General features: G+C 43.7%; 1 protein-coding gene across 9 annotated transcripts in view; it reads right to left on the reverse strand.

Annotated features, from left to right (window-relative positions):
* Positions 1-26,683, reverse strand: part of AFF3 (ALF transcription elongation factor 3) — a 523,081-nt gene that overhangs the window by 421,113 nt on the left and 75,285 nt on the right. For 2 of the 9 annotated variants that reach the window (XM_073614719.1, XM_073614721.1), the window contains exon 1: positions 3,019-3,148. The exons of 4 other annotated variants lie outside the window; for them this stretch is intronic. Coding sequence is in view for 2 of the 5 variants with exons in the window: in XM_073614722.1 (XP_073470823.1) it covers positions 3,019-3,127 (109 nt within the window). In the remaining 3 variants the exon portion in view is untranslated. Of the gene's footprint in view, positions 1-3,018; positions 3,307-26,683 lie in introns of those variants that run through there. 3 more of the 9 variants (XM_073614722.1, XM_073614714.1, XM_073614720.1) reach the window with 3 other exon arrangements.

Here is a 26,683-nt window from a genome sequence, read left to right on the forward strand (position 1 = left end):
GGTTGAACTGGATGGACTTGTGTCTTTTTTCAACCTGACTAACTATGTAACGATGAAACTATGTAACCATAATAGATTTTGTTTATGAACCAATAAATATCAATTTTCCCAATCTTATTATTCACTTATTTTCACCCGCATGCTCCATTTAAAGTCCCCCCCCCCCCCTTTAAAATGTACAAGTGATTTTAGTCAACTAAAATATGACTAAATCTAAAGCAATTCAGATGACTAAAATAGAACTAAAAGTAAAATGGCATATTAGTCAAAAAGACTATGACTAAAACTAAATTGAAATCTGATGTCAAAATTAGCTCTGCCACCCAGTTCATATTCCTATGGTTAGTATACTCACACTAACTAGTTTCACTGCAGGTATCAGTCTCTTTAACATTTAAGATAAACAATCCTTTGGACCGATGCCCATTGTCTGCAAATGTTGACCTACAGTTTGGCAGTGATTCCTAATATACGTAAAGGTGCCCTTCATATGGTGTTTTACATGTCTGTACTTAAAGTGATTGTAAAGCTTTATTTACAAAACCTTGTGCTTTTACAAGCACTTTAAAGTGAAAAACACATAAGTGCAGCGCTAAATAATTCATAAAGTTATCATATATCTGAACATATGTCACTGAACATCTGAACATAAGAAAAGTGTATGAAAATCACACCCCATTAGTGCAAAATGAAAAGTTCGTAATAGAAACAGTCCACAAAAAGCCATCAATGCTGTGTCTATATATAATAAAAATCCGCAATGGTGCTTAGAGTGATAGTCCACAGATACCGATGACAATCCCACCACCATGGATAGTAATATTGCGCTTACCAGAGTGTGTGGACTCAAATACCCTATGGCAGTGAGTCACACAAGCAGGGATGATTACAAATCACATAAGCAATCAAACACATTCACTACTGTGTTTGATCTGAGAGACACTGTCCATCCAAGTAGAGGGCCATTCCTACCAGAACTAAGGGGATTCGTGAGATCCATCCATATATGTGACCCCTGAGCAATTGGGCTTCCTTATGTGATTTGTAATCATCCCTGCTTGTCTGACTCACTGACAGTATTATCATATTCTGCACAGACAGTAAAACACTTTAAAACAAGCCCTCTTTCACCTCTGTAGCTGTATGCATTGTGGAGTAATTCATCTTCTAAGCCCTCTAGGAACTTTAGACTGTATGGAGAATGCCTGAAGTACCGGATTGCTAATCTGGTAATAATTTACTAAATTACTAAAGGTACAGGTACAGAACAGCAATAGAAATAATGGGAGATACTTATAAATGTTCATTTTCTATAATGCATGTTATTTACAGTGTAGACTTGCACTAAATTTTCTATATTGTCAAGTAAATAAAATTTCACATTCTTTGAGACAGTGCAGAAATTGTTTATTTTTCTATCTATATAAATTCTAGAAAACTCTCTCTCTGTCTTTCTTACTGCACCGTATACACACAGTTAATGTATATGTATCCCTTAGTATCTAATTGAAAAATGACAATCCTTTCTATAATTTATGTGGAACAATAAGATTGTGTTTTTATATCCTTTTGCACTAGCTCCATAAAGTGCAAAAGAATGCAGCATTTACATGTAAATCCATCAGCTTTATTCTTTTCTAAGGAGCAGTGCATTTGTCCAGCAGCTCAGGAAACACTTTAGTAATATACATTTGTTCAGACAAACATCAATGGCGAGCACTTAGCAGAGCACACAGTGAAGATACTCTCTGGGGAACATGATACTGTACTGAACAGACTGTACCTGTTCTTTTTTTTTTCCCCATTTAGCCATGTTACAATATCATAATTCTACATTTACAGCAGCGATGTAAATCATAAACTGTAAATTGTATCTTACTGTCTTTTTATAATGGAAATCATTGTATCCAAAACAATTTTGCACTTACCTTTGTGCTCTGATACTGGTAGGCATTTTAGATAAATTATACCGGTGTTGTTAAATAGGAAACTAAGTGATATGGAGAGATAACACTAATAGCTGTTTGAGTAGTGCGTTTGCTATGTGGGGGGGTAAAGATGTAATTACTCTGTATTTATGGATATAGCTTTCATAATCGACGTTCACCTTGAAATCAACCTCTGAGGCTTGCCATTTAGTGAACTGTCTCTGTTTACACCTGCTATGTCAGCTTCCTTTATTGTTAGAGAGATGTTAAAACAGCAATCAGTTGCCTGCAGAATGTGCCTCAAACTGTCTCTAGCAATTGCTAATTAGAAGGGAATGTTTACTTTACATCCTGTTCTAGTTTCATATGTGACACGCCATCAAACTGCCTAATTAAATTTGCCATACCCTTTCATTCAAAGCAATGTCTTCGAGTGGCACCGAGCCTAAAAAATGCAGCTACTTTTGCCATCCGCGATCGGATTGCAGATCCATTTGCTTTGGCACATGTAGGGTTGCACACCTCATCCCTTTAAAACTGAACACATATTATTTACACGGGTTCTGTGGCTAATTAAGGTGGTAATAAAAACTCACGCGGTGCCTTATCTGCATTTAATTAGCCTCAGAACCCGTGTAATGATTATGTGTTCAGGTTTAAAGGGATGAAGTGGCAACCCTAGGCACATGGCAAAAAAAAACACAAAAAAAACCCCACCACAAATGAACTTTTAACATCTTCAGCAATTATGCCCCACATATACATGATGAGTGCCAGCTTCTAACACAAACATCCTCATCACAAATCACATCAGCCTTTTAATTACAAAACATACAATTCATTTTTGTCATTTAAATTGGTATTTTATTATTACTATATAGTTAATGGCAGAGGCACTGCCAGTGCTGAAAAAAAGTTTTCTTTCCAGAAATAGTGAAGATGGGCTCATGAAATGCAATGTAGCTTTCCTTTTAAGTGATGGATAACAATGTGAGCTGGTACAAAGCATTGTAAATAAACCTATTATGGCTGCATTAATGATAAATCTATTTGATTTCCTACAAAGAAGCAAATAAAAATGTGCTCTTACCAAACATAAAGGGATCTTCAGCTCCTGTGATATAATGTATGCCATTCTGAAAGCTGGAAGGTGTAAACAATCCTCCTTTGAGTGTCTTGCTGCGTGAGCACACATGCATAGCACAACAGAAAGCACTTATATAAATAGGGCAGCCACTGCTGACAGTGGCTACGTATTGCTTGGCTGATCTCGGTTATGTGGCATGCGCCTGCAGCTCTACCCTTGTACTGAACAGAGAAAGCTGCAAGTATATCACCATCGTCACAACATACACAGGGCTAGCATGCTTTAATGTATGCTGGGATTACTACACCAACTGTAATGCAATGCATTTAGATGAAGATTTTTTTTTTTTAATTTAGAATCCAATAAAAAAGAAAATGTAATAATAATAATAATAACATTCTGTTAAACATTGCAGCAATTTATAGGAAGGCAATGTAATTGTGCCTTCAGTAGGATCCATGTTGAAATCCGTATTAAATGCTGTATAAGGCAACATGCAATTTTATGATACGATATTGTACAATATAAATTAAATGTAATGAAAAGTCAGACTTGTTAAATTTCTTTTTGCAGTTGACCATTGTGAGTCTGAACATACTGTTCTAATGGGGCGTACACACGGGCGGACTTTCCGACTGGACTGGTCCGATGGACTTTCCAACAGACTTTTGACAGACTTCCGCTGGACTTTTTTTTACGAACGGACTTGCCTACACATGACCGGACTACGGACGGACTTGCCTACACACGACCGGACTTTCTGGCAGACTATGTCCGCTGGTCTTCCCGACGGAGTTACGACGGACTTTCCGAATGAACGGACTTGCCCACACACGAACAAGTCTGTTCATTTTGAACGTGACTCGAAAAGGAAGTCAATCTCGCCGCTTTTATCGGCGAGATTGACACCTTGCGAGCCCCGTCGCGGGGCATACCAGGCCCTTAGGTCTGGTATGGATTTTAAGGGGAATCCTCTACGGCGTGGGTCCCCCCCAAAATCCATACCAGACCCCTATCCAAGCATGCAGCCCGTTCGGTCAGAAAAGGGGGAGGGGATGAGCAAGCGCCCCCCCTCCTGAACCGTACCACACCGCATGCCCTCAACATGGGCGGGTGGGTGCTTCGGGGGAGGGGGGCGCCCTGCAGCCCCCACCCCAAAGCACCTTGTCCCCATGTTGATGAGGACAGGGGCCTCTTCCTGACAAACCTGGCCGTTGGTTGTTGGGGTCTGCGGGTGGAGGGCTTCTCGGAATCCAGGAGCCCCCTTTATTAAGGGGGCCCCCAGATCCCGGCCCCCCACCCTATGTGAATGAGCATGTGGTACATTGTACCCCTACCCATTTACCTAGGGAAAAAGTGTCAATAAAAAAACACACTACACAAGTTTTAAAGTAATTTATTAGACAGCTCTGGGGGTCTTCTTCTGACTTCGGGGGTCTTCCTCCGACTTCGCCGCTCTCTCCGGCCTCTTCTCCCGGTGTCCGGTTCTTCTCCCGCTCTCCAGCCTCTTCTCCCGGTGTCCGGTTCTTCTGCCAGCTCCTCCGCTATCTTCTGCCGCTCTTTTGCTAGCGGTGGCCCGGATTTCTGCATCGTCTTCTTCCCTCTTCTTTTTCCGATGTTGACACGACGCTCTCTCCCGCTGTAATGGTGTGTGAGCGGTCCGCAATGACTTATGTAGGCGGTGACCCCGCCCCCTTATGACGTCACAGTCCCGGGGCATGCTGGGACTGTTACGTCATAAGGGGGCTTGGTCACCGGGTTATATTGACCACACCCCCTTATGACATCACAGTCCCAGCATGCCCAGGGACTGTGACATCATAAGGGGGCGGGGTCACCGCCTATATAAGTCATTGCGGTGCGCTCACACACCATTACAGCTAGCAAAAGAGCGACAGAAGATAGCGAGCCGGCAGAAAAACGGGACACCGGGAGAGGAGGTCGAACACCGGGAGGAGAGGCCGGAGAGCGGGAGAAGAACCGGACACCGGGAGAAGAGGCCAGAGAGAGCGGCAAAGTCGGAAGAAGACCCCCGAAGTCGGAAGAAGACCCCCAGAGCTGTGTAATAAATTACTTTAAAAACCTGTGTAGTGTGTTTTTTTTATTGACAATTTTTCCCAAGGTGAATGGGTAGGGGTACGATGTACCCCTTATTCATTCACATAGGGTGGGGGGCTGGGATCTGGGGGCCCCCTTATTAAAGGGGGCTCCCGGATTCCGAGAAGCCCCCCGCCCGCAGACCCCGACAAACAATGGCCAGGGTTGTCGGGAAGAAGCCCTTGTCCTTATCAATATGCGGCCCCCCCACCCCAAAGCACCCATCCCCCATGTTGAGGGCATGCGGCCTGGTACGGTTCGGGGGGGGGCGCTCGCTCGTCCCCACCCCGTTTCCTCACCGGCCGGGCTGCGTGCTTGGATAGGGGTCTGGTATGGATTTTGGGGGGGACCCCACACCGTTTTTTTGGGCGTAGGAGGTTCCCCTTAAAATCCATATCAGACCTAAGGGCCATCGTCGCCTCGCGCTCGCCGCAATAGGAAAATTTGTTTTCCCTATTGCAGCGAGCGCGAGATGTAGTACCCTGCCCTTGCGTCATATCTGGTCCTTCGGACCAGCATACAGACGAACAGGCTTTCCGTTACGAACTGAGTCTGGCGGAGTTACGACGTAAAGATTTGAAGCAGGTTTCAAATCTAAAGTCCGTCGGATTTCCGAACGGAACGGTCGGTCGGAAGTCCGATGCAGCCCACACACAGTTGGATTGTCTGTCGGATTCGGTCCGTCGGGTCGGAAAGTCCGCTCGTGTGTACGCGGCATTAGATTTACTAAGACTGGTGCACTCAGAATCCGGTGCAGCTGTGCATGGTAGCCAATCAGCGTCTAAGGCTGGCCTACATTATACAATTTTCATGCAGAATTTTCCTTTAGATTTTCCAAAACCATATGATATGAGGTCATACCTAAACACTTTCAATTTGCATGCAATCAGGCAGGCCCTTTCACTACATAGTTGAAGGTAAATCTAAAGGAAATTGAATAAGAAAATTGTATAATGTATGGCCAGCTTTAGTTTAGCTTGTTCAGTGAAGTGCAAAGAAAGTAGAGCACTTCAAGGCAGAAACTCCATATTTTCCTCTCCTACAAAATGAACAATTTTGCTAAGGGGCATTCTGTGTAAGCATGGTGTAAATGGGTTACCCGCACTTCTGGTGGTTTTACCTCTGAAAGGATCTTTTAAAGTGTTACTAACCCAGATAGCAAACAATTGTGCTGCAAGTTTGAAAATGACTACCGTGTTTCCCCGAAAGTAAGACCTACCCTAGTTTTCCAGGAGGGCGGCAATATAAGCCCTACCCCAAAAATAAGCCCTAGTGTGTGTGTTTCTGTAATGTAATCTGTAGCCAAATACCTTTGGTATACAGCACTGCTCAGCTGATCTCCTCCGCTTCTCCTGCCTGTCAGCAGGGGATCTCACCCCCCTCTCTCTGCAATGCTCTGATTGCAGCGGGCTATGGAAGCACCAAGGGGTGCTCAGCTGATCTCCTCTTCTGCTGCCTGTCAGTGGGGGATCTAGCCCCCCTCCCTCTGCAATGCTCTGATCGTGGAAGAGAGCTCCGGTGGGCTATGGAAGCGCCGAGCGGCGCTATAAGAAGGTATGTGACACAATAGATTACAGAAACACACACCTTTTTTTACTTTTTGCTATAATAAATATCCCACATTATTTTTTTTTTAAACTAATTTCTTCATCAGTTTAGGCCGATATGTATTCTTCTACATATTTTTAGTAAAAAAAAATTGCAATAAGCGTATATAGATTGGTTTGTGCAAAAATTATAGCATCTACAAAAACGGGAATAGATTTATGGCATTTTTATTATTATTATTTTTTTACTAGCAATGGTGGTGATCTGCGATTTTTATCGGGACCGCGGCATTGCGGCAGACAGATCGGACACTTTTGACACTTTTTTGGGACCATTGACATTTATACAGCGATCAGAGCTAAAAATAGTCACTGATTACTGTGTAAATGTCACTGGCAGGGAAGCGGTTAACACTAGGGGGCGATCAAGGGGTTAACTGTTTTCCCTATGACTGTTTCTAACTGTGGGGGGGATGGGCTTACTGGGAAATGACAGAGATCACTGTTTCCGACCACTGGGAACAGTAGATACCTGTCATGTCACCTGTCAGAATGAGGAAATGCCTTGTTTACATAGGCATTTCCCAGTTCTGCTTGTATACAAGGCAAACGCGGGCCACCGAAGGACATCAAATCCTTCCGACCCGTGGGCATGCTCCCACAGCATGTAGCGGGAGCGAGCGAATGTCCTGCGCAAATCACCGTAGGTGTATGGCGGCTCGTGTAGGCTCAGTTGCGGAACTGAGCCTACGCGAGCCGCTGTACACCTACAGCGATTTGCTCAGGAGAGCCATTGTGCCGCTGTCAAACAACAGCGGCCGGTCTTTAAGCAGTTAATTGGTTGAACTAGATGAACTTGTTTCTGCGGCCTGCGGCCTGGTACGGTTCAGGAGGGGGGGGGGTGCTCGCTCGTCCCCACCACCTTTCCTGACCGGCCGGGCTGCGTGCTCGGATCGGGGTCTGGTATGGATTTTAGGGGGGATCCTACGCCGTTTTTTCGGCGTAGGGGCTTCCCTTTATAATCCATACCAGACCTAAGGGCCTGGTATGACCCGCGATGGGGCTCGCAAGGTGTCAATCTCGCCGATAAAAGTGGCAAGATTGATTTCCTTTTCTAGTCCCGTCGTACCTGAGTCACATTCAAAATGAACGGACTTGTCCGTGTGTGGGCAAGTCCGTTCATTCTGAAAGTCCGCCGTAACTCCGGCGAAAGTCCGTCGGAAAGACGGGCGGACCTAGCCCGCCGGAAAGTCCGGTCGTGTGTGGGCAAGTTCGTCCATTTTTAAGTCCGGCGCACCTGGCGGACAAAGTCTGTCGGAAAGTCTGCCGGACCAAGTATGCCAGAAAGTCCGATTGTGTGTACGCGGCATAAGACTCCCCTCCCCCCAGACTGACAGTGCTAATGTCCAAAGGTGCCTCCTGTTCTCATTCATCCAGAGTTGAGGCACTCTAATGCCCCGTACACACGGTTGGACATTGATCGGACATTCCGACAACAAAATCCTAGGATTTTTTCCGACGGATGTTGGCTCAAACTTGTCTTGCATACACACGGTCACACAAAGTTGTCGGAAAATCCGATCATTCTGAACGCGGTGACGTAAAACACGTACGTCGGGACTATAAATGGGGCAGTAGCCAATAGCTTTCATCTCTTTATTTATTCTGAGCATGCGTGGCACTTTGTGCGTCGGATTTGTGTACACACGATCGGAAATTCCGACAATGGATTTTGTTGTCGGAAAATTTTATAGCCTGCTCTCAAACTTTGTGTGTCGAAAAATCCGATGGAAAATGTGTGATGGAGCCTACACACGGTCGGAATTTCCCACAACAAGGTCCTATCACACATCCAAAAATCCAATTTTTGGTTTTGGATTTAATAGTGCTTTAACAGCTAGCAGCTGCGCACAGTGTTGACAGATAGTTGTCAAAAATAAGACCTAGATAAACATGCCTTTAGTGCAGTAAACTGGGCAGGGGAATGTTGATTAACAGATTGTAAGCAAGGAGTTCATTTTTTACTTGTAAATGACCACCGACTTTCATCATTCATTGTTATACTGGTCCTGAGAGACATTATGAAAACGACCTTTATGTTTAATACATTTCTGGTCATCTTGGGTGGCACAGTGGTGTAGTGGATAACACTCTCACCTAGCAGTAAGAAGGGTTGCTGGTTTGAATCCCAACCACGACACTACCTGCCTGGAATTTGCATGTTCTCCCTGTGCCTGCGTGGGTTTCCTCCAGGTACTCTGGTTTCCTCCCACACTCCAAAGACATGCTGGTAGGTTAATTGGATCCTGTCTAAATTGCTCCTAGTATGTATGAATGTGACTTAGGGACCTTAGATTGTAAGCTCCTTGAGGGTAGGGACTGATGTGAATGTACAATATACAATGTATTTGTAAAGTGCTGCGTAAATTGACGGCGCTATATAAGTACCTGAAATAAATAATAATAAATAAATCTTCTGACAGGTCAGAGGTAGAAACCTGTCAGCAGCTGTCATACCATGATTCACAGTTAATATACAGTACAGGCCAACATGTTGTAGATGCACTAAATTTAAAAAACAAAATCCACAAGTAATTTCTTCTGGTGACACGTGATTATTTTTACTACAATATAACAGTAAATTGGGTAAATCAGAAATAGTTGTAAATATCATTTCACTATAGTAACAGTCTTCTTTGACCTATACTGTATAACTGGAAAGTGCATTTCTTACATGACTAAGGTCAAGAGGTATGCAGTTTTTGTATGATGTATCAATATGATATCACATCAGTGACATTTATAACCTTAACCTCTACTGATTTAAGTATCATTACCAGGACTCAGAATCCTCAGAAAACAGGAATTCCAGAGTCTTAAAGAAGAACTGAACTTTGGAAGTTGTACTCCACAAAAAGGAGTAAATTGGCAAAATACTAGTCATGTGCATTGCCTGTGGTCTCCCTGAAACTGATTGTGTCCCTATTACTAACTTATCATGCCTAGTTTTGTACTGTGTCTCTGTGTGGAGGTAGCCATTTTGTTAGGGGCAAGCAGTGGTGTATTTTGGTTTTGTGCTGCCCTAGGCAAGACTTAAATCAGGCACCCCTATCTAAATTTGTTCCACCCCTTCCTGTTTAAGATCCACCCCTTCATCTGTAAACCCCACCCCTTCCTCTTTAGGGTCCACCTCTTCCTATTAGAGCTCCAACTCTTCAGAGGTGGGGGGAGAGAGAGAGGGGGTGAGGGGGGGATGAGAGAGAGATGGGAATGAGAGGCAAAGGTGGTGAGAGAAAGTGAGTGAAAGAGGAGGGTGGGAGAGAGAGAGGGGTGGGAGGAGAGAGAGAGAGAGAGAGAGAGAGAGAGAGAGAGAGAGAGAGAGAGAGAGAGAGAGAAAGGGGTGAGAAAGAGAGGGAGGGGTGAAAGCAATGGGGGAGAGAAAGAGATGGGGTGAGAGAGAGGGAGAAGAGGTGAGGGAAAGAGAGAGGGGAAGAGAGAGGGAGAGAGGTGGGTGAGAGAGGGAGGGAGGGGAAGTGAGAGAGAAGGAGGCTCCCATATCCCCCAATACTACAACAGAAGGTTCTCCCATCCCCCCCCAAAAAAAACTACATGGACTCTCACCTTCCCACAGCCTGCCGAATCTTTATTACCAGCTGTGTGTAGCAAGGCTGCCGAGGCACGATCTCAGCCTGGGACTCCTACCTGCTCTGCCAAGTGAGCTACTTCAGGGTTTAGAGGCTGCAGCCACCACCGCCTCCTGCTTCTGCTTAGCTCCTCTGTCACCCTCTAGTGGGTGGCACCCGGGTGTGGCCTGCACCCCCATATTGATGCCACTGCTCATAGTGTCTCTTTAGCCTCGTGGTAGATACACCCCTGGAGGCAAGGCAGTGCCTCTTAATGTCAGTGCCTCTAGCAAGGAGAACATTGGGCAGCACAGTAGTGACTTCACCAAATATCACATTCAATCTCCTGAGACTAGTAGTGAGAGGCAGTTGCGCCTTAGATCTCACACTGAGGATATATAGCTTTCAGGCTACAGAACAAGAACGCTTAGGCGTACACACATACTACATTGAAGTACAATGCTTTTTTTCCAGAAGTAAAAAGCATAAAATATTCTGGATACTGCTTAGGCACAACTAACAGTTGGGACCAAATCCTAAATACATAGAACACGGAAGAAAAATGGGAATGCTTTGGGAGCATATTAAACGAAGGTATCACACAGTGCATTCCAATGGGCAATAAATATAGAAGAGCAAAGGTTAAACCTGGATGGCTAAACCATAATGTAAAAGGCTCATTAAGGAGAAAAAAAATGGCCTTTAAACAATATAAAGGGGATGGGTCACTGTCAGCATTCCAACACCACAAGGAATGCAATAAGAAGTGTAAGAATGCAATCAGGGTGGCCAAAAAAGATTATGAGAGACACATAGTGGAGGAGAGTAAAAAAAATCCAAATACATTTTTTAGATACATTAACAGTAAAAAGGCAAGATCAGAGCACGTTGCTCACATAAAAGACGAGGATGGGAGGATGGTTACGGATGACACAGAAAAGGCAACTGTACTAAATGTCTTCTTCTCCTCAGTTTTCACGCAGGAAAAGGAGGAGTATAATGACCGCGACTCAGTCAGGTTATAGCCAGACCACTGTTCCTAATCTTTGTGGACAGCATACTGACAGGATTGGTACCAGCTGATTGGAGAAAAGCCAATGTGGTACCAATATTCAAAAAAGGCCAGTCAGCCTAACATCAATCGTTGGTAAATTATTGGAGGGGATGATTAGGGACTATATCCAAAAATTTACTGAAGAAAAAAATATCATAAGTAGTTATCAGCATGGGCTTACGAAAGGTCGTTCTTGCCAGACCAATCTGTTAACATTCTATGAGGAAGTGAGCTGCCATCTAGACATTGGGAGGCCTGTGAATTTAGTGTAGCTGGATTTTGCAAAGGCATTTGACACAGTCCCCCATAAGCGCTTAATCTACAAGCTGAGGTCTGTAGGCGGGGACCATAAGGTTTGTTCTTGGGTAAAAAACTGGTTACAGGGGCGTGTCCAAAAGGTAGTGATAAATAACTTGGGACCAATTCTATTCAATTTATTTATAAATGATATAGAAAAAGGGATAAATAGCTCAATCTCGGTTTTTGTGGAGGTCACAAAATTAAGCAGGGCAATAACTTCACTTCAGATTATAGAAAATTTACAGAAAGACCTGAACAAAATATTGGAGTGGGCAAATACATGGCAAATGAGGTTTAATGTGGAAAAATATAAGGTAAAAAACATAAATGCAAACTACTCACTAGGGGGAGAACCGCTGGGGGAATCAAGGATGGAGAAAGATCTGGGGATCCTAGTAGATGACAGATTGAGCAATAGTAAGCTGCAACAACCAAAGCTGGCAGAATATTAGATTGCACAAAAAAAGGGATATACTCCAAAATAGAACGATAATCCTTTCAAAAAAAGAAAGAATAAATAGGAGAAATTACATATTGAAAGAACTATATGAATTAGAACAAAAACATAAGAAGGAAAATGGTAATGAGATAAAAGATTTGATAGGGTTAAAGAAAGACGAACTGAGTAGTATACTGGAACAGGAAATAAAACAAACTTTCAATAAAGTAAATAAAGAAAGAAACTGCTGGGGAAACAAACCGGGAAAACATCTGGCAAGAATATTGAAAGAAAAGAAATCAAAAAACTATATATAAAAAATAACCTAGGTAACTCAGTGCATGCGACATCAGAAATAGCAGAAGTATTTCAAAAATTCTATAAAGCATTATAGTCAATAAGAATGGAAGAAGAGCAAATACAAGACATAGAAAGAAAGGGAAAAATGCAAAGAAGCTAAATTACCTAGGTTAGAAGAAGAAAAGTTATCAGAGTTGGAGAGACCCATAACTCAAGAAGAAATTCCACTGGCATTAAAAGGGGTGACGACAGGAAAGAGCCCAGGTCCAGATGGCTTTTCAGTCATTTACTATAAAAAGTTTAAAGACATACTAGTCCCAAAATTATGCTCGTATTGGAACTCACTGGAGAAGGGGAGGGGGATGAGAAAGGAAACACTGCTAGCATATATTAAATTAATACCAATGGAAGACAAAGATATAACACAATGCTCCAGCTACAGGCCTATATCGCTATTGAATGAGCACATAAAGCTATATGCCAAAGTCTTAGCCAACAGACTGAAAGTACTAATACCAGAATGGATACACATAGACCAGGTAGGTTTTGTCCCCGGGAGGGAAGGGAGAGATAATGGGGTGAAATCAGCATTGCTCCTACAAAAAATAAAGATGGACTATTTCTTTCAATAGATGCTGAAAAAGCATTTGACAGAGTAGAGTGGGGGTTCATGTCAGCGACACTACAGGAGTTGGGAATGGGACCAAGAATGACCCAATGGATTGAGGCATTGTACGGGGATTTTGTTGGCAGCCGTGAGGGTGAATGGGACCTTGTCTTGCCCCTTTGACCTGAGCAATGGGACGAGACGGGGTTGTCCCTTATCTCCTCTGTTATTTATATTAACGCTGGAGCCTCTACTTGCAACCAGAAGAAATAATCAGATATGGAGGTGAAAATAGAAGATGAGGAATATAAGGTGGCAGCATATGCTGACGATATTTTATTTTATGTCTCGAACCCTAGAACATTACCAAATTTAATGAAAATATTGAAAGAATATGGAGAGTTATCAAACTTTAAAATAAACCCATCAAAGTCAGAAATCCTGAATATTAATGTAGACAAGAAAGAAGAACAATTCCTACAAGAAAAAAATTAAATATTTAGGGATATATTTAACAGTGAGTTGGAATGTTCTATATCATATGAACTATATCCCGTTAATAAATGAAATAAAGGATGAAGTAAGGAAGATCTCAAGAAGATAATTTCTATAAAAATGGGGATTGTACCAAAAGTACTTTATAAATTCCAAATGCTGCCGATACAAATTCCACAGAGTTATTTTAATATACTGAATGAAGGAGGTGCTCTTGGATCCCCAAAACAAATTGGTTACTTTTTGGATTGTATCCCTAAATTTTCTTGAAACAAAGTTGTATATGGACCTCCTAAAAAAAAGAGAAAAAAATAACAATAATCCTACCACTTTATAAAACTCTGGTTAGACGACATCTGGAGTATTCTGTCCAGTTCTGGTCACTAGTCCTCAGAAGGGATGTGCTGGAACTGGGGGGGATTCCAAAGAAAGGCAACAAAACTAATAAGGCGGCCTGGAGGACCTCAATTACGGGGAACGACTGCAAACACTAAATTTATTCTCGGTGGCGAAACGACGCTTGAGAGGAGATTTGATAGCGACTTACAAATACCTCAATGGCGATCCCAGGATAGGAAAAAAATGATTCAGTCTCAAGGAGTGTAAGAGGACACGGGGCCACACAATGAGATTGGAGGAGAAGCGGTTTATCCTTAAACTGCGCAGGGATTTTTTCACTGTCGGGGCAATAAGGATGTGGAACGCTTCCCACAATTGGTGGTGTCTGCAGGGAGTATTGATATTTTTAAGAGACTCTTGGATGTGCATCTTAAAGCACACAACATACAGGGATATGGGAAATAATTTAGGTCCACTTTAAGATGGTCACATGTCACAGTCTGATACAATTTATAGACAATTATTTAGCATGAAGGCCTATCTAAAAATCCATTCAGTTTATACCTGATCTGGTGGTATATCTAAAGGAGATTGTACAATCAGATTGTAAAAAGTGTGTCAATGACGTGACATACTACTCCTGGTCAAAATACAAACAGACATACATCAATGCTAATTATGTTTCTGTGACTCTGTGAAGTTTTAAATCCGGAGAAAGCCATGTAGCTAACATTGTCAGAAAGAGATCAGCAATGCAGCCCTGGATTTCTCCCTTGGTAGGTTTCCTTTGTGGAAACCCTGTATTTAACCAACCTGCTCAAGTCTCCAGCTTTGCCAATATTTGCACAGTATTTCTTCTAAAAGGTGGGGGGCAACTGAATGGATTTGAACTATTTGCTGTACTTTATTTTCAGTCACTTGTTTCTCCAAAACAAACATGGTCCCTGGTTATATTAGTAATGAATGTCAGCTCTTGTGGCAATTAGGAATTGCTAAATATACGAGTCAGAAAACAACACTCCAAAAATGACTTTTCACAAATTAATGTGGACTCTCTGGGGAGATTTACTAAAACTGGTGCACTCAGAATCTGGTGCAACCATGCATGTAGCCAATCAGCTTCTAACTTCAGCTTGTTCAATTAAGCTTTGACAATAAAACCTGGAACCTTATTGGGGTCTATGCAGAAAGATTTTGCAAGCTCAAGTTTTAGTAAATAATCCCCTCTGTGTCACCAGCAGGAAGTCTGGGCTGGTGTGGTGTGTTAGGTGCATATTCTAAGAAGCACCCCCTTTTTCCCGAATGATACTCCTAGTTCATGACCCTCAGGTCTGCCTCATTGGTAACAGGGGATGAAAATCCAATACGGGCCAAGAGGTACTACAGTTAAGGTAGCTGGTGAGAGAGGAAAACATTATAACTAGGATATTGGGAGGGATTTTCTCACAGTAGTGCCTGAAGCTTTACATTTTGCACCACCACTAACCCAGTAAGATTAAGCAACTACTGTGTGTGCAAGATATCATGACCCTACCATCTCTGTGGGTGTCACCATGACACCCATCATTCATAGTGTACTGATGAAGAGATTGGCAATGACAGGGTTTTTTTCACTGCCCTGTCATCTCCAACCTGTCACTGTTAAATACAGAAGCTGGTAGAGGAAGTTTTCTGCACAACTCACTTCATCTGCTGGCTCCTGTGTTTACTAATGTTGCCTCTTCAGAAGCTCAGGCCTTGCTGCTCCTTCTGCAGCCATCACACGGACTTATCCCTGAGATGCTTGGGTAAGTGGTGGGAGAGCTCTGTACTGTGTGGAGTTCTCTGAGTCCTTCACACCGTGTGAAACGCACTCCCAAGCACTGTACAATACGCACTCCTGCACATTGCTCAATACACACTCCTGAGCCCTGTTCCCTGTGCAATATACACCCCTGAGTACTGTGCCCTGAGCCCTTTAATCTGTTTGTTACACATTCTTGAAATTTGTGCCTTCTGTTATACACAGTTCTGAACCCTGATCGCACCCACTATTTAGTGTAGCACACTGAACATTTGGAAGTGATTAGGTTGAGTTGGTGCACCTATTTTCTGAGAAAACAAAAACTCTTGGCACTGCCATCATCAGTAACCTGGAACCTGCCCAACCTAGACAAGAGACAAAGAAGAAGACTTTGCTGCGTCATCTGCTTGAAGACTTTGAAAAAAGTAAGAATTAAAACTAAACAAAAAAAATCACTGATGGGGATAATGGGGACCCAGAGTTGGTTTTTAAGCATGGTTGTCCTGGTAAATATTGTTTAGTGCTTGGGTTAGGACTTCAAGGTGAGTGGCTCATATACATTTGTGGTGGCGTGCCCCTTTATCCACAGTCAGGTGCAGGTCCCTTTAATTCAAACTCCCACAATCCTCTGGGCTCCCAGCATCCCCTGAGCTCTTGCACTCGCCCATGGGATATAAATTCCGGCTCCTTCCTAATTCCTGTGCTCAGAGAGACCTTGCCTGATGGCACAGCAATGACTGGGCAAGTGAACTGTCACCAGGTGCTGGGTTCTCCCCCGTTAAATCTGGTGTGCAGACCACCAGCAGTGCACACAAGAGCATGCAGCATCTATCTAAGCCCCAGTCACTGGAGAGGACTTTGCTACAGCAGTCTGTTTGGAGAGGCTGTCCATGCAGTTGCGTGGCCCTATCTTGAGCCACCAGAACCTCCTGACCAAAGACAGCAGCAGCAGTGCCAGTGTGAAAAAAAAAATAGAAGAAATGGCCGCCCGCCACTATATTGATCAAAAATCATTTATTAGGACATCCCAAAAGACACTACGCGTTTCACACACTTCAGGTGCACTTAATCATTACCAATTACCAGTGCCAGTGTGAACCCCGTGCCAGCCACAGATGCACCCAGCCATGAGCTTCCCAGAACCTTCCTTCATATGGTGGACATGTGAGAAACATTATCTTCTTTCTCAGGAACTCTACTGCCATCTAGTGGCCATTTGTAGAATTGTTCTAATTTCTTCCATTCCTGTTTTCTCTACTGTTAATATTAACCACTTGCCGCCCGCCATATAGCAAAATGACGGCTGCAAAGTGGTTTCAATAGCGTCATATGACGTCCTCAGGATATTAAGCCGCTGCACGCCCCTGGGGGCGCGCATTGCGGCGATCGTTGTTGCGGTGTGTCAGTCTGATACACCGCAACTCCGATCTAGGTAAAGAGTCTCTGACGGAGACTCTTTACCACGTGATCAGCCTTGTCCAATCACGGCTGATCACGATGTAAATAGGAAGAGCCGGTGATCGGCTTTTCCTCACTCGCGTCTGACAGATGCGAGTAGAGGAGAGCCGATCGGCTGCTCTCCTGACAGGGGGGGTCTGTGCTGATTGTTTATCAGCACAGCCCCCCCTTGGATCCCACCCAGGACCACCAGGGAAGCCGCCGTCAGACCACCAGGGAAGCAGCCCAGGACCACCAGGAAAGCCGCCCAGGACCACCAGGATGGCCATCCACACTGGACCACCAGGTATGCCCCCTAGACCCCCAGGGAAATACTAATCTGTGCCCAGGCAGCTGCCAATCAATGCCCAGGCAGCTGCCAATCAGTGCCCACTCACAATGCCTACCGCTGCCAGTGCCACCAGGGATGCCTATCAGTGCTGCGTATCAGAGCCACGTATCAGTGCCCAGCAGTGCCGCCTATCAGTGCCCATCAGTGCCGCCTATCAGTGCCCATCAGTGCCGCCTATCAGTGTCACCCATAAGAACCCATCTTTGCAGCCTTTCAGTGCCCACCAGTGCCATCCATGAGTGCCCATCAGTGCCGCCTATCAATGCCCATCAGTGCTGCATATCAGTGTCACCCATCAGTGCTGCCTACCAGTGCCCATCAGTGCCGCATATCAGTGCTCATCGTCAGTGCCCGCTCATTGGTGCCACCTCATCGGTGCCACCTTAACAGTGCCTGTCAGTGCCGCCTTATCAGTGCCCATCAGTGAAAGAGAAAACTTACTTATTTACAAATTTTTTTAACAGAAACAAAAGCAAAACTTTTATTTTTTTCAAAGTTTTTGGTCTTTTTTTATTTGTTTAGCAAAAAATAAAAACTGCAGAGGTGATCAAATACCACCAAAAGAAAGCTCTATTTGTGGGAACAAAATGATAAAAATTTAGTTTGGGTACAGTGTTGTATGACCGCGCAATTGTCATTCAAACTGCGACAGCACTGAAAGCTGAAAATTGGTCTGGGCAGGAAGGTGTATAAGTGCCCTGTATTGAAGTGATTAAACATGTCATACTTGCCTCCACTGTGCAGTTCCTCCTCTTCTGGGGCCCCTCAGTGGCGCTGGTGGCTTCTCCCCGCATTGAGTGCCCACGTTGGAGAAGCTCTCTCCTTGGTGGACACCCGTGCGGGCGCGCTCCTGAGTCCCGCATCTGTGTCCATTCACACAGAAAGCAGGACTTGGCCCCGCCACCCGGCACCGTTTCACTGGATTTGATAGACAGCAACGGGAGCCAATGGCTGCGCTGCTATCAATCTATCCAATCAGGACACGAGGCACCAGCTAGATCTGGGGTCAGGTAAGTAAAACGGGGGTTTAAGGTGAAAAACTATAAGGGTTTACAACCCCTTTAATGTTCTATACTGCACTCCTCTGTTCATATTATATCCACTATGCAATGTTATGTTCACCTCCATTGTTTAGTAAAGTAGAAATTGCATATCACCACTGGTCTGATCATTTGGCTGATACCATTACACAACACATTAAAGTATATCTATGGTAAAAATGTAAAATCATATATTCCTTTCCACGTGTTCTAATTATTTGTAGCCTCCTTTTACTTTGTAGCTCCTTTTACTCTGAATGATCTTGTAGTTTGTAAACTTATTCTGAGACGATCCCCAGACATTTACTTCCTTGAATTTAGTGACACATACACTACATTACCAAAAGTATTAGGACACCTGCCTTTACACGCACATGAACTTTAATGGCACCCCAGTCTTAGTCCGTAGTGTTCAATATTGAGTTGGCCCACCCTTTGCAGCTATAACAGCTTCAACTCTTCTGGGAAGGCTGTCCACAAGGTTTAGGAGTGTGTCTATGGGAATGTTTGACCATTCTTCCAGAAGCAAATTTGTGACGTCAGGCACTGATGTGGATGAGAAGGCCTAGCGCACAGTCTCCACTCTAATTTCTCAGGACTGACAGGTCAGGATTCTGTGCAGGCCAGTCATGTTCCTCCACCCCAAACTCGCTCATCCATGTCTTTATGGACCTTGCTTTGTGCACTGGTGCTCAGTCATGTTGGAACAGGAAAGGGCCATCACCAAACTGTTCCCAATAAGTGGGGAGCATGAAATTGTCCAAAATGTCTTGGTATGCTGACGCCTTAAGAGTTCTCTCCACTGAAACTAAGGGGCCAAGCCCATCCCCTAAAAGAGTGGAGACTGCGAGCCAGGCCTTCTCGTCCACATCAGTGCCTGACCTCACAAATGCGCTTCTGGAAGAATGGTCAAACATTCCCATAGACACACTCCTAAACCTTGTGGACAGCCTTCCCAGAAGAGTTGAAGCTGTTATAGCTGCAAAGGGTGGGCCAACTCAATATTGAACCCTATGGACTAAGACTGGGATGCCATTAACCACTTCAGCTCCGGAAGGTTTACCCCCTTCCTGACCAGGCCATTTTTTGCGATATTGCACTGCATTGCTTCAACTGACAATTGCGTGGTCGTGCGACACTCTACCCCAAATAAAATTGATGTCCTTTTTTTCCCACAAAAACTTTCTTTTCGTGGTACTTGATCACCCCTGCGATTTTTATTTTTTAAGCTATAAACAAAAAAAGACTGAAAATTAAAAAAAAAAATATATATATATATATATATTTTTTACTTTCTGCTATAAAACACATCCAATAAAAAATGTAAAAAACTAATTTCTTCATTATTTAGGCCAATATGTATTCTGCTACATGTTTTTGGTAAAAAATCCCAATAAGCATATATTGATTGGTTTGCGCAAAAGTTATCGCATCTACAAACTATGGGATAGATTCAAGGACGTCTTTTTTTATTGTTTTTACTAATAATGGTGGTGATTGCGACATTGTGGCAGACCATACCGATACCCATTGACACTTTGTGGGGACCAGTGACACCAATACAGTGATCAGTGCTAAAAAAATGCACTGTCACCGTATAAATGACACTGGCAGGGAAGGGGTTAACATCAGGGGCGATCAAAGGCTTAAGTGTGCTCCTAGGGAGGGCTTTCTAACTGTAGAGAGAATGCTGTGATTGGAGGAAAACAGAGATCCGTGTTTCTGCTTAACAGAAACACAAGATCTCCATCTTCCTCCCTCACAGAACAGCGGTCTACCTTGTATACATAGGCAGACCGTCGTTCTGCCTCTCCTGTGAACAATTGGCGGGTCCCAGTGGCTATCGTGGCTGACAGACCTGCTGATTGGCTCCTGCTGTGTCAAATCACAGTGGGAGCACGCACCCCAGAGTCGAAGAGAGGATTCACATACAGATATGTGATTTTGCACTTAAGGGCCGCCCTGCCGCATTATATGATTGTGGGGCAATCCTTAAGCAGTTAACGTTCTTGTGTGTGTAAAGGCAGGTGTTCCAATACTTTTGGTATTGCAGTGTACTCACTAAGCCCTGCTGATAGGCACTGCTGTGTCACACATTTCACAGAGCCTGTGTTTCATCAGATTAGGCGACCCATCAGAATTTGTAACGGAAGTGACGTTCTGTCGCCGCCATCTTGCTACACCCCACACTCGTCCACAGTAAGGATACAGTGAGAAGGGGACAAGCGGACATCTTGTTACACCCACCGGCATCTTGCATCTCACACTTATTTTTAACAGTAAACGGAGCTTATATAGTGAAATTCAGTATTTTGAAATCCCTTAGGCTGTTTTGATGTTGATTTTTAAAAGCAGCGATGTTCTGTCAGATTAGCAAACCTGTCAGATCAGCAGGCTTGCCGCTGCTTTTTTTAAAAGTCAACATTTTAACAGTCAGATGCATTTTTAAATACTGCATTTCACTATATAAGCTTTGTATACTGTTAAAAATAAGTGTGAAATGAAAAACTCCGGTGGGTGTAACAAGATGTCCGCTTGCCGCCTTCTCACTGTATCCTTACTGTGGACGACTGCGGGGTGTAGCAAGATGCCGGCGATGAAACATCACTTCCATTACAAATTCTGACGGGTCACCTAATCTGACGAAACACCTGCCTTCTGAACAACAGAGATATTGAAAAGAGGTGTTTCAGGAAGTAGAATCAGTACTGGAATCAATGCATGCAGTCAGCAAGGTACCATGGGATATGTAGTCCCTAGAAATCCAAATTAAAGGAGAAGTATAGCCAAAGCTCCTTTGGCTGTACTTCTCCTATGGATCACAGGAGTGCAATTCGTTTTGCACTCCTGTGACCCGTTTTCAGCCTGAAGTCTGCTCTCTGCTGACGACACCAATGTCATCCCGACCACCGAGTCTGGATCTGCCAGGTTCCTGGACTGACACCCTTCTCAACCTCTCAGCGAGCTGCTGAGAGGCTGAGGCGGCCGCTCCCTGCCCCTCCACAGCCCAGCACTCAAGTGAGTGAGGAGGGAGAAGAGCAGAGAGCTGTGACTGATAGTCTGCAGCTCTCTGCTCGCGGAGCTGTGAGTACCGAGCGATTGGCGATGTTCAATCGCTCGGTTCTCAGTGTAGAGGTGCTGGGGGCAGATGCAGCATTGGACTGGGGCTGCATCCACCCAGGTAAGTATAAATCAGGAAGAAAAACTTTCCTTTACTTCTTTATTAACAGCAGAGGAGAAGCCGCAAAGTATCCAGGGAATCCAGGAAGTTGTGGAAAGAGATGGCATGGCAGCACTCACAACATGAAGTTCGATTTTTCAAGGAAGCGTATATTGGATGGTCATAAATAACTATTGCTTGTATTGTTATTACAATGCTAATGTTTTAAAATGAAAGTGTATGCTGTGACCATGGATTTCTGTTAACATAGTTGTGTTACATTACACTACAAAACACTGAAAAAGTGCTTATTGCGTATGTGTAAAACTCTTTTTTTAATAAAATTAAATGTATTTTGAATGTTGTTTAATTGTACAGCAAAACTAATTTGTCAAAATCAATATTTATCAGACCAATATGAAGGGGAAAAAAATTATATGTAATTACCTCAATGGTTGTGACTTTTGAAAACATGCCTTTAAAAGTACCTGTTAAGCCCCATACACACGGTCGGACATTGATCGGACATTCCGACAACAAAATCCATGGATTTTTTCCGACGGATGTTGGCTCAAACTTGTCTTGCATACACATGGTCACACAAAGTTGTCGGAAAATCTGATCGTTCTGAATGCGGTGACGTAAAACACGTACGTCGGGACTATAAACGGGGCAGTAGCCAATAGCGTTCATCTCTTTATTTATTCTGAGCATGCGTGGCACTTTGTGCGTCAGATTTGTGTACACACGATCGGAACTTCCAACAACGGATTTTGTTGTCTGAAAATTTTATAGCCTGCTCTCAAACTTTGTGTGTCGAAAAATCCGATGGAAAATGTGTGATGGAGCCTACACACGGACGGAATTTCCGACAACAAAGTCCTATCACACATTTTCCGTCGGAAAATCCGACCGTGTGTACGGGGCATTAGGCTGCTTTCACACTGAGGCCGTTTTCAGGCGTTTTAGTTCTAGAAATAGCCTCTAACGCCCCATTCATTTCAGTGTGACTTTTCACACTGGAGCGATGCGCTTCTGAAAAGTCCTGCAAGCAGCATCTTTGGGGCGGTTTGGGTGCGCTGTATACACCACTAAAACACCCTGCGCTGCAACACGGGCGCTTTCATTTTTATTGTTTCACTTTAAGCATTATTAAAATCACTGCTCCCCAAAAAACGGACGTTTTTAAAACTTTTATCTGTATAAAATACAATAAAATATACATGTCCCCTGGGGCAGGACCCGGCTCCCCAAACACTGTTTATGGCAATAAATTGCATATAAGCCTTTAAAATGAGCACTTTTCACGTTTGTGTCTCATAGACTTTAATGGTGTTCGAACAAAGTTTTTGCCTGTTCGCATGTTCTGCTGTCAACCGAAGCAGGGGGTGTTCAGTTCATCCCTAATTTTCTACCGCAAATAAATGTTACGTCCATTAGAACAATTAGCACTAGCCATTACTTTACAATTTTGGGCACTGATTGATTGATAGGTTTATGCCCTGTTTTTAGCAAAATGTTTCTAGAAGATTTGTGCTATATGGAATACAGCTGACTAATGAGACAGCCATGCAGCAGAGCATGCTAACTAAAGGCCAACTAAACAGCTTCTATAAATAATCAAATTTATTGTCTTTTAGCAGAAAGCAATGGTATAATAGGAAAAACATTGCACACGGCGGAAACTCATGTAGAGTTAACAACAAATGAGTTCAAAGATTTTGCATTATATGATTACAACATTGCTTAGAAGGGGAGTTACTGTGCCTTGCAAAAGTATTCACCCCCCCCCCCTTGGTTTTTTAGCTATTTTGTTACATTACAGCCTTTAGTTCAATGTTTTTTTAATCTGAATTATATGTGGTGGATCAGAACACAATAGTCTAAGTTGGTGAAGTAAAATTAGAAAAATATATACATAAAACTAATTTTCAGAAAAAAAAACCTGATAATTGGCATGTGCTTATGTATTCACCCCCCCTTTGTTATGAAGCCCATATAAAGCTCTGGTGCAACCATTTACCTCAGAAGTCCCATAATTAGTGGAATGATGTCCACCTGTGTGCAATCTAATTGTCACATGATCTGTCATTACATATACACACCTTTTTGAAAGGCCCCAGAGGCTGCAACACCTAAGCAAGAGGCACCACTAACCAAACACTGCCATGAAGACCAAGGAACTCTCCAAACAAGTAAGGGACAATGTTGTTGAGAAGTACAAGTCAGGGTTAGGTTATAAAAAAATATCCAAATCTTTGAAGATCCCTAGGAGCACCATCAAATCTATCATAACCAAATGGAAAGAACATGGCACAACAGCAAACCTGCCAAGAGACGGCCGCACACCAAAACTCACAGAGCGGGCAAGGAGGGCATTAATCAGAGAGGCAGCACAGAGACCTAAGGTAACCCTGGAGGAGCTGCAGAGTTCCACAGCAGAGACTGGAGTATCTGTACATAGGACGACAATAAGCCGTACGCTCTATAGAGTTGGCTTTATGGCAGAGTGGCCAGAAGAAAACCATTACAGCACAAAACAAAATGGCACGTTTGCGAAAAGGCATGTGGGAGACTCCCAAAATGTATGGAGGAAGGTGCTCTGGTCTGATGAGACTAAAATTGAACTTTTTGACCATAAAAAAAACTCTATGTCTGGCGCAAACCCAACACATCACATCACCCGGAGAGCACCATCTCCACAGTGAAACATGGTGGTGGCAGCATTATGCTGCGGGAATGTTTTTCAGCAGTCGGGATCTGGGAAACTGGTCAGAGTTGAGGGAAAGATGGATGGTGCTAAATACAGGGATATTCATGAGCAAAACCTGTACCACTCTGTGTGTGATTTGTGGCTAGAATGGAGGTTCACCTTCCAGCAGGACAATGACCCCAAACACACTGCTGAAGCAACACTTGAGTGGTTTAAGGGGAAACATGTAAATGTGTTGGAATGGCCTAGTCAAAGCCCAGACCTCAATCCAATAGAAAATCTGTGGTCAGACTTAAAGATTGCTGTTTACAAACACAAACCATCCAACTTGAAGGAGCTAGAGCAGTTTTGCAAGGATGAATGGGCAAAAATCCCAGTGATAAGATGTGGCAAGCTCATAGAGACTTATCCAAAGCAACTTGGAGTTGTGATAGCCGCAAAAGGTGGCTCTACAAAGTATTGACTTTAGGGGTGTGAATAGTTATGGGGGGTGAATAGTTATGCACATTGACTTTTTCTGTTATTTTGTCCTATTTGTTGTTTGCTTCACAATAAAATAAAATAAAAAATCTTCAAAGTTGTGGGCATGTTCTGTAAATTAAATGATGCAAATCCTCAAACAATCCATGTTAATTCCAGGTTGTGAGGCAACAAAACATGAAAAATGCCAAGGGGGTAATACTTTTCCAAGGCACTGTATGTAACTAAAGTGCCTCCAATGGTAGATCAGACACTCTTTTATAGGCAGAGTTTACCTAACACAGGTTGTTTAAATGGTCGTGTGATTTAATGAGGTTAAGGTTGTCAATGGAAATACCTTCAAATTGGATAGTATTTGTGTCAATCTACAATTGGGGAGATCCTAATGTAAAACTTTTATTTGGTAAAGTAGAGACAGTAAAATTAAAGACACGCTTGTCCCAGGTAGTCACTAAATAATGCTTAGTAACAATATATTGGATGGGTTCTCAGTTTAGGTTCTATCCAGGGAAGAGATAAAAGGTTTAATTTTGTGAGATTCTGTTGGATATGAACCCATAGCTTATAGTCCTGGTTATAAAGCCAGTCAGAGAAAAATGAACAGTTACTGTGCAATGAAGCAACGCACAACCCATCTCGCAATTCAGCTTCATCTGAGCGTTCCATAAATTTCCCGTAAAACATTCTTTGCAGCCAAAAAGAGGATCGCTTTCACAATGAACCTGAGCTGCATCTTCTTCTGCATCACTCATTCAACCTTCTTCATACGTACACTATATTGTCAAAAGTATTGTGACTCCTGCCTTTACACACACATGTACGCACAAGGCCCACCCTTTGCAGCTATAACAGCTTCAACTCTTCTGGAAAGGTTATCCACAAGGTTTAGGAGTGTGTCTATGGGAATGTTTGACCATTCTTCCAGAAGCGCATTTGTGAGGTCAGGCACTGATGTTGGACGAGAAGGCCTGGCTTGTAGTCTCCACTCTAATTCATCTCAAAGGTGTTATATCGGGTTGAGGTTAGGACTCTGTGCAGGCTAGTCAAGTTCCTCCACCCCAAACTCGCTCATCTATGTCTTTATGGATCTTGCTTTGTGCACTGGTCCAAATCATTTGGTGGAGGGGGGGTTATTGTGTGTGGTTGTTTTTCAGGGGTTGGGCTTGGCCCCTTAGTTCCATTAAAGGGAACTCTTAAGGCGTCAGCATACCAAGACATTTTGGACAATTTCATGCTCCCAACATTGTGGCAACAGTTTGGGGATGGCCCCTTCCTGTTCCAACATGACTGTGCGTCAGTGCACAAAGCAAGGCTAGGGAAATCAGTATTGTACTGAATGGAGGGAGCTGCTATAAATCACCCAGAATAAGTACTAGTTGTATACAGGGCTGCTGATCACAGGGGCCTCATACACCCTACCTGACAACCCCCCCCCCCGGCCAAAATTTACTGAGGACATAGATTTATTAGCCTTTTCTCTACAGCCTCAGCTGCACAGAATGAATGAATAGCAAGTGCTGTGAGGCTTCTTGCTCTTTCACAAACGGAAGCATAGTAAACACTGTTTACTATGCATCTGCGATGAATGGACACAGGAGTGATTGGTACCAATCGCTCACTGCGTTCATTCAGGAAAGGAAGGGGCCAGTAAATGACATCCCCCTGTGTGCCCGCAGCAGCTTTCAGCAAGAGAGGAGGGAAGCCAACAGTGCTGTGGGGGAAAGGGGCACACAGGGGGGCCTGCACAGCAGAAGGGGCGCATGTGCTAGAACCAATCCCCTGGCAGTGCAGCCAGAGGGAGAGGGAGGAGGAGAAGCTGTCAGCACTGCAGTGGGAGACAGAAGAGGATTGGTGTCTACAGTAAGACAGTACAGCCGGCCCTCCTGCTCAGCAGGTGCTTGG

Source organism: Aquarana catesbeiana, linkage group LG02 (assembly GCF_042186555.1).
Source record: "Aquarana catesbeiana isolate 2022-GZ linkage group LG02, ASM4218655v1, whole genome shotgun sequence".
NCBI classification, from domain to species: domain Eukaryota; kingdom Metazoa; phylum Chordata; class Amphibia; order Anura; family Ranidae; genus Aquarana; species Aquarana catesbeiana.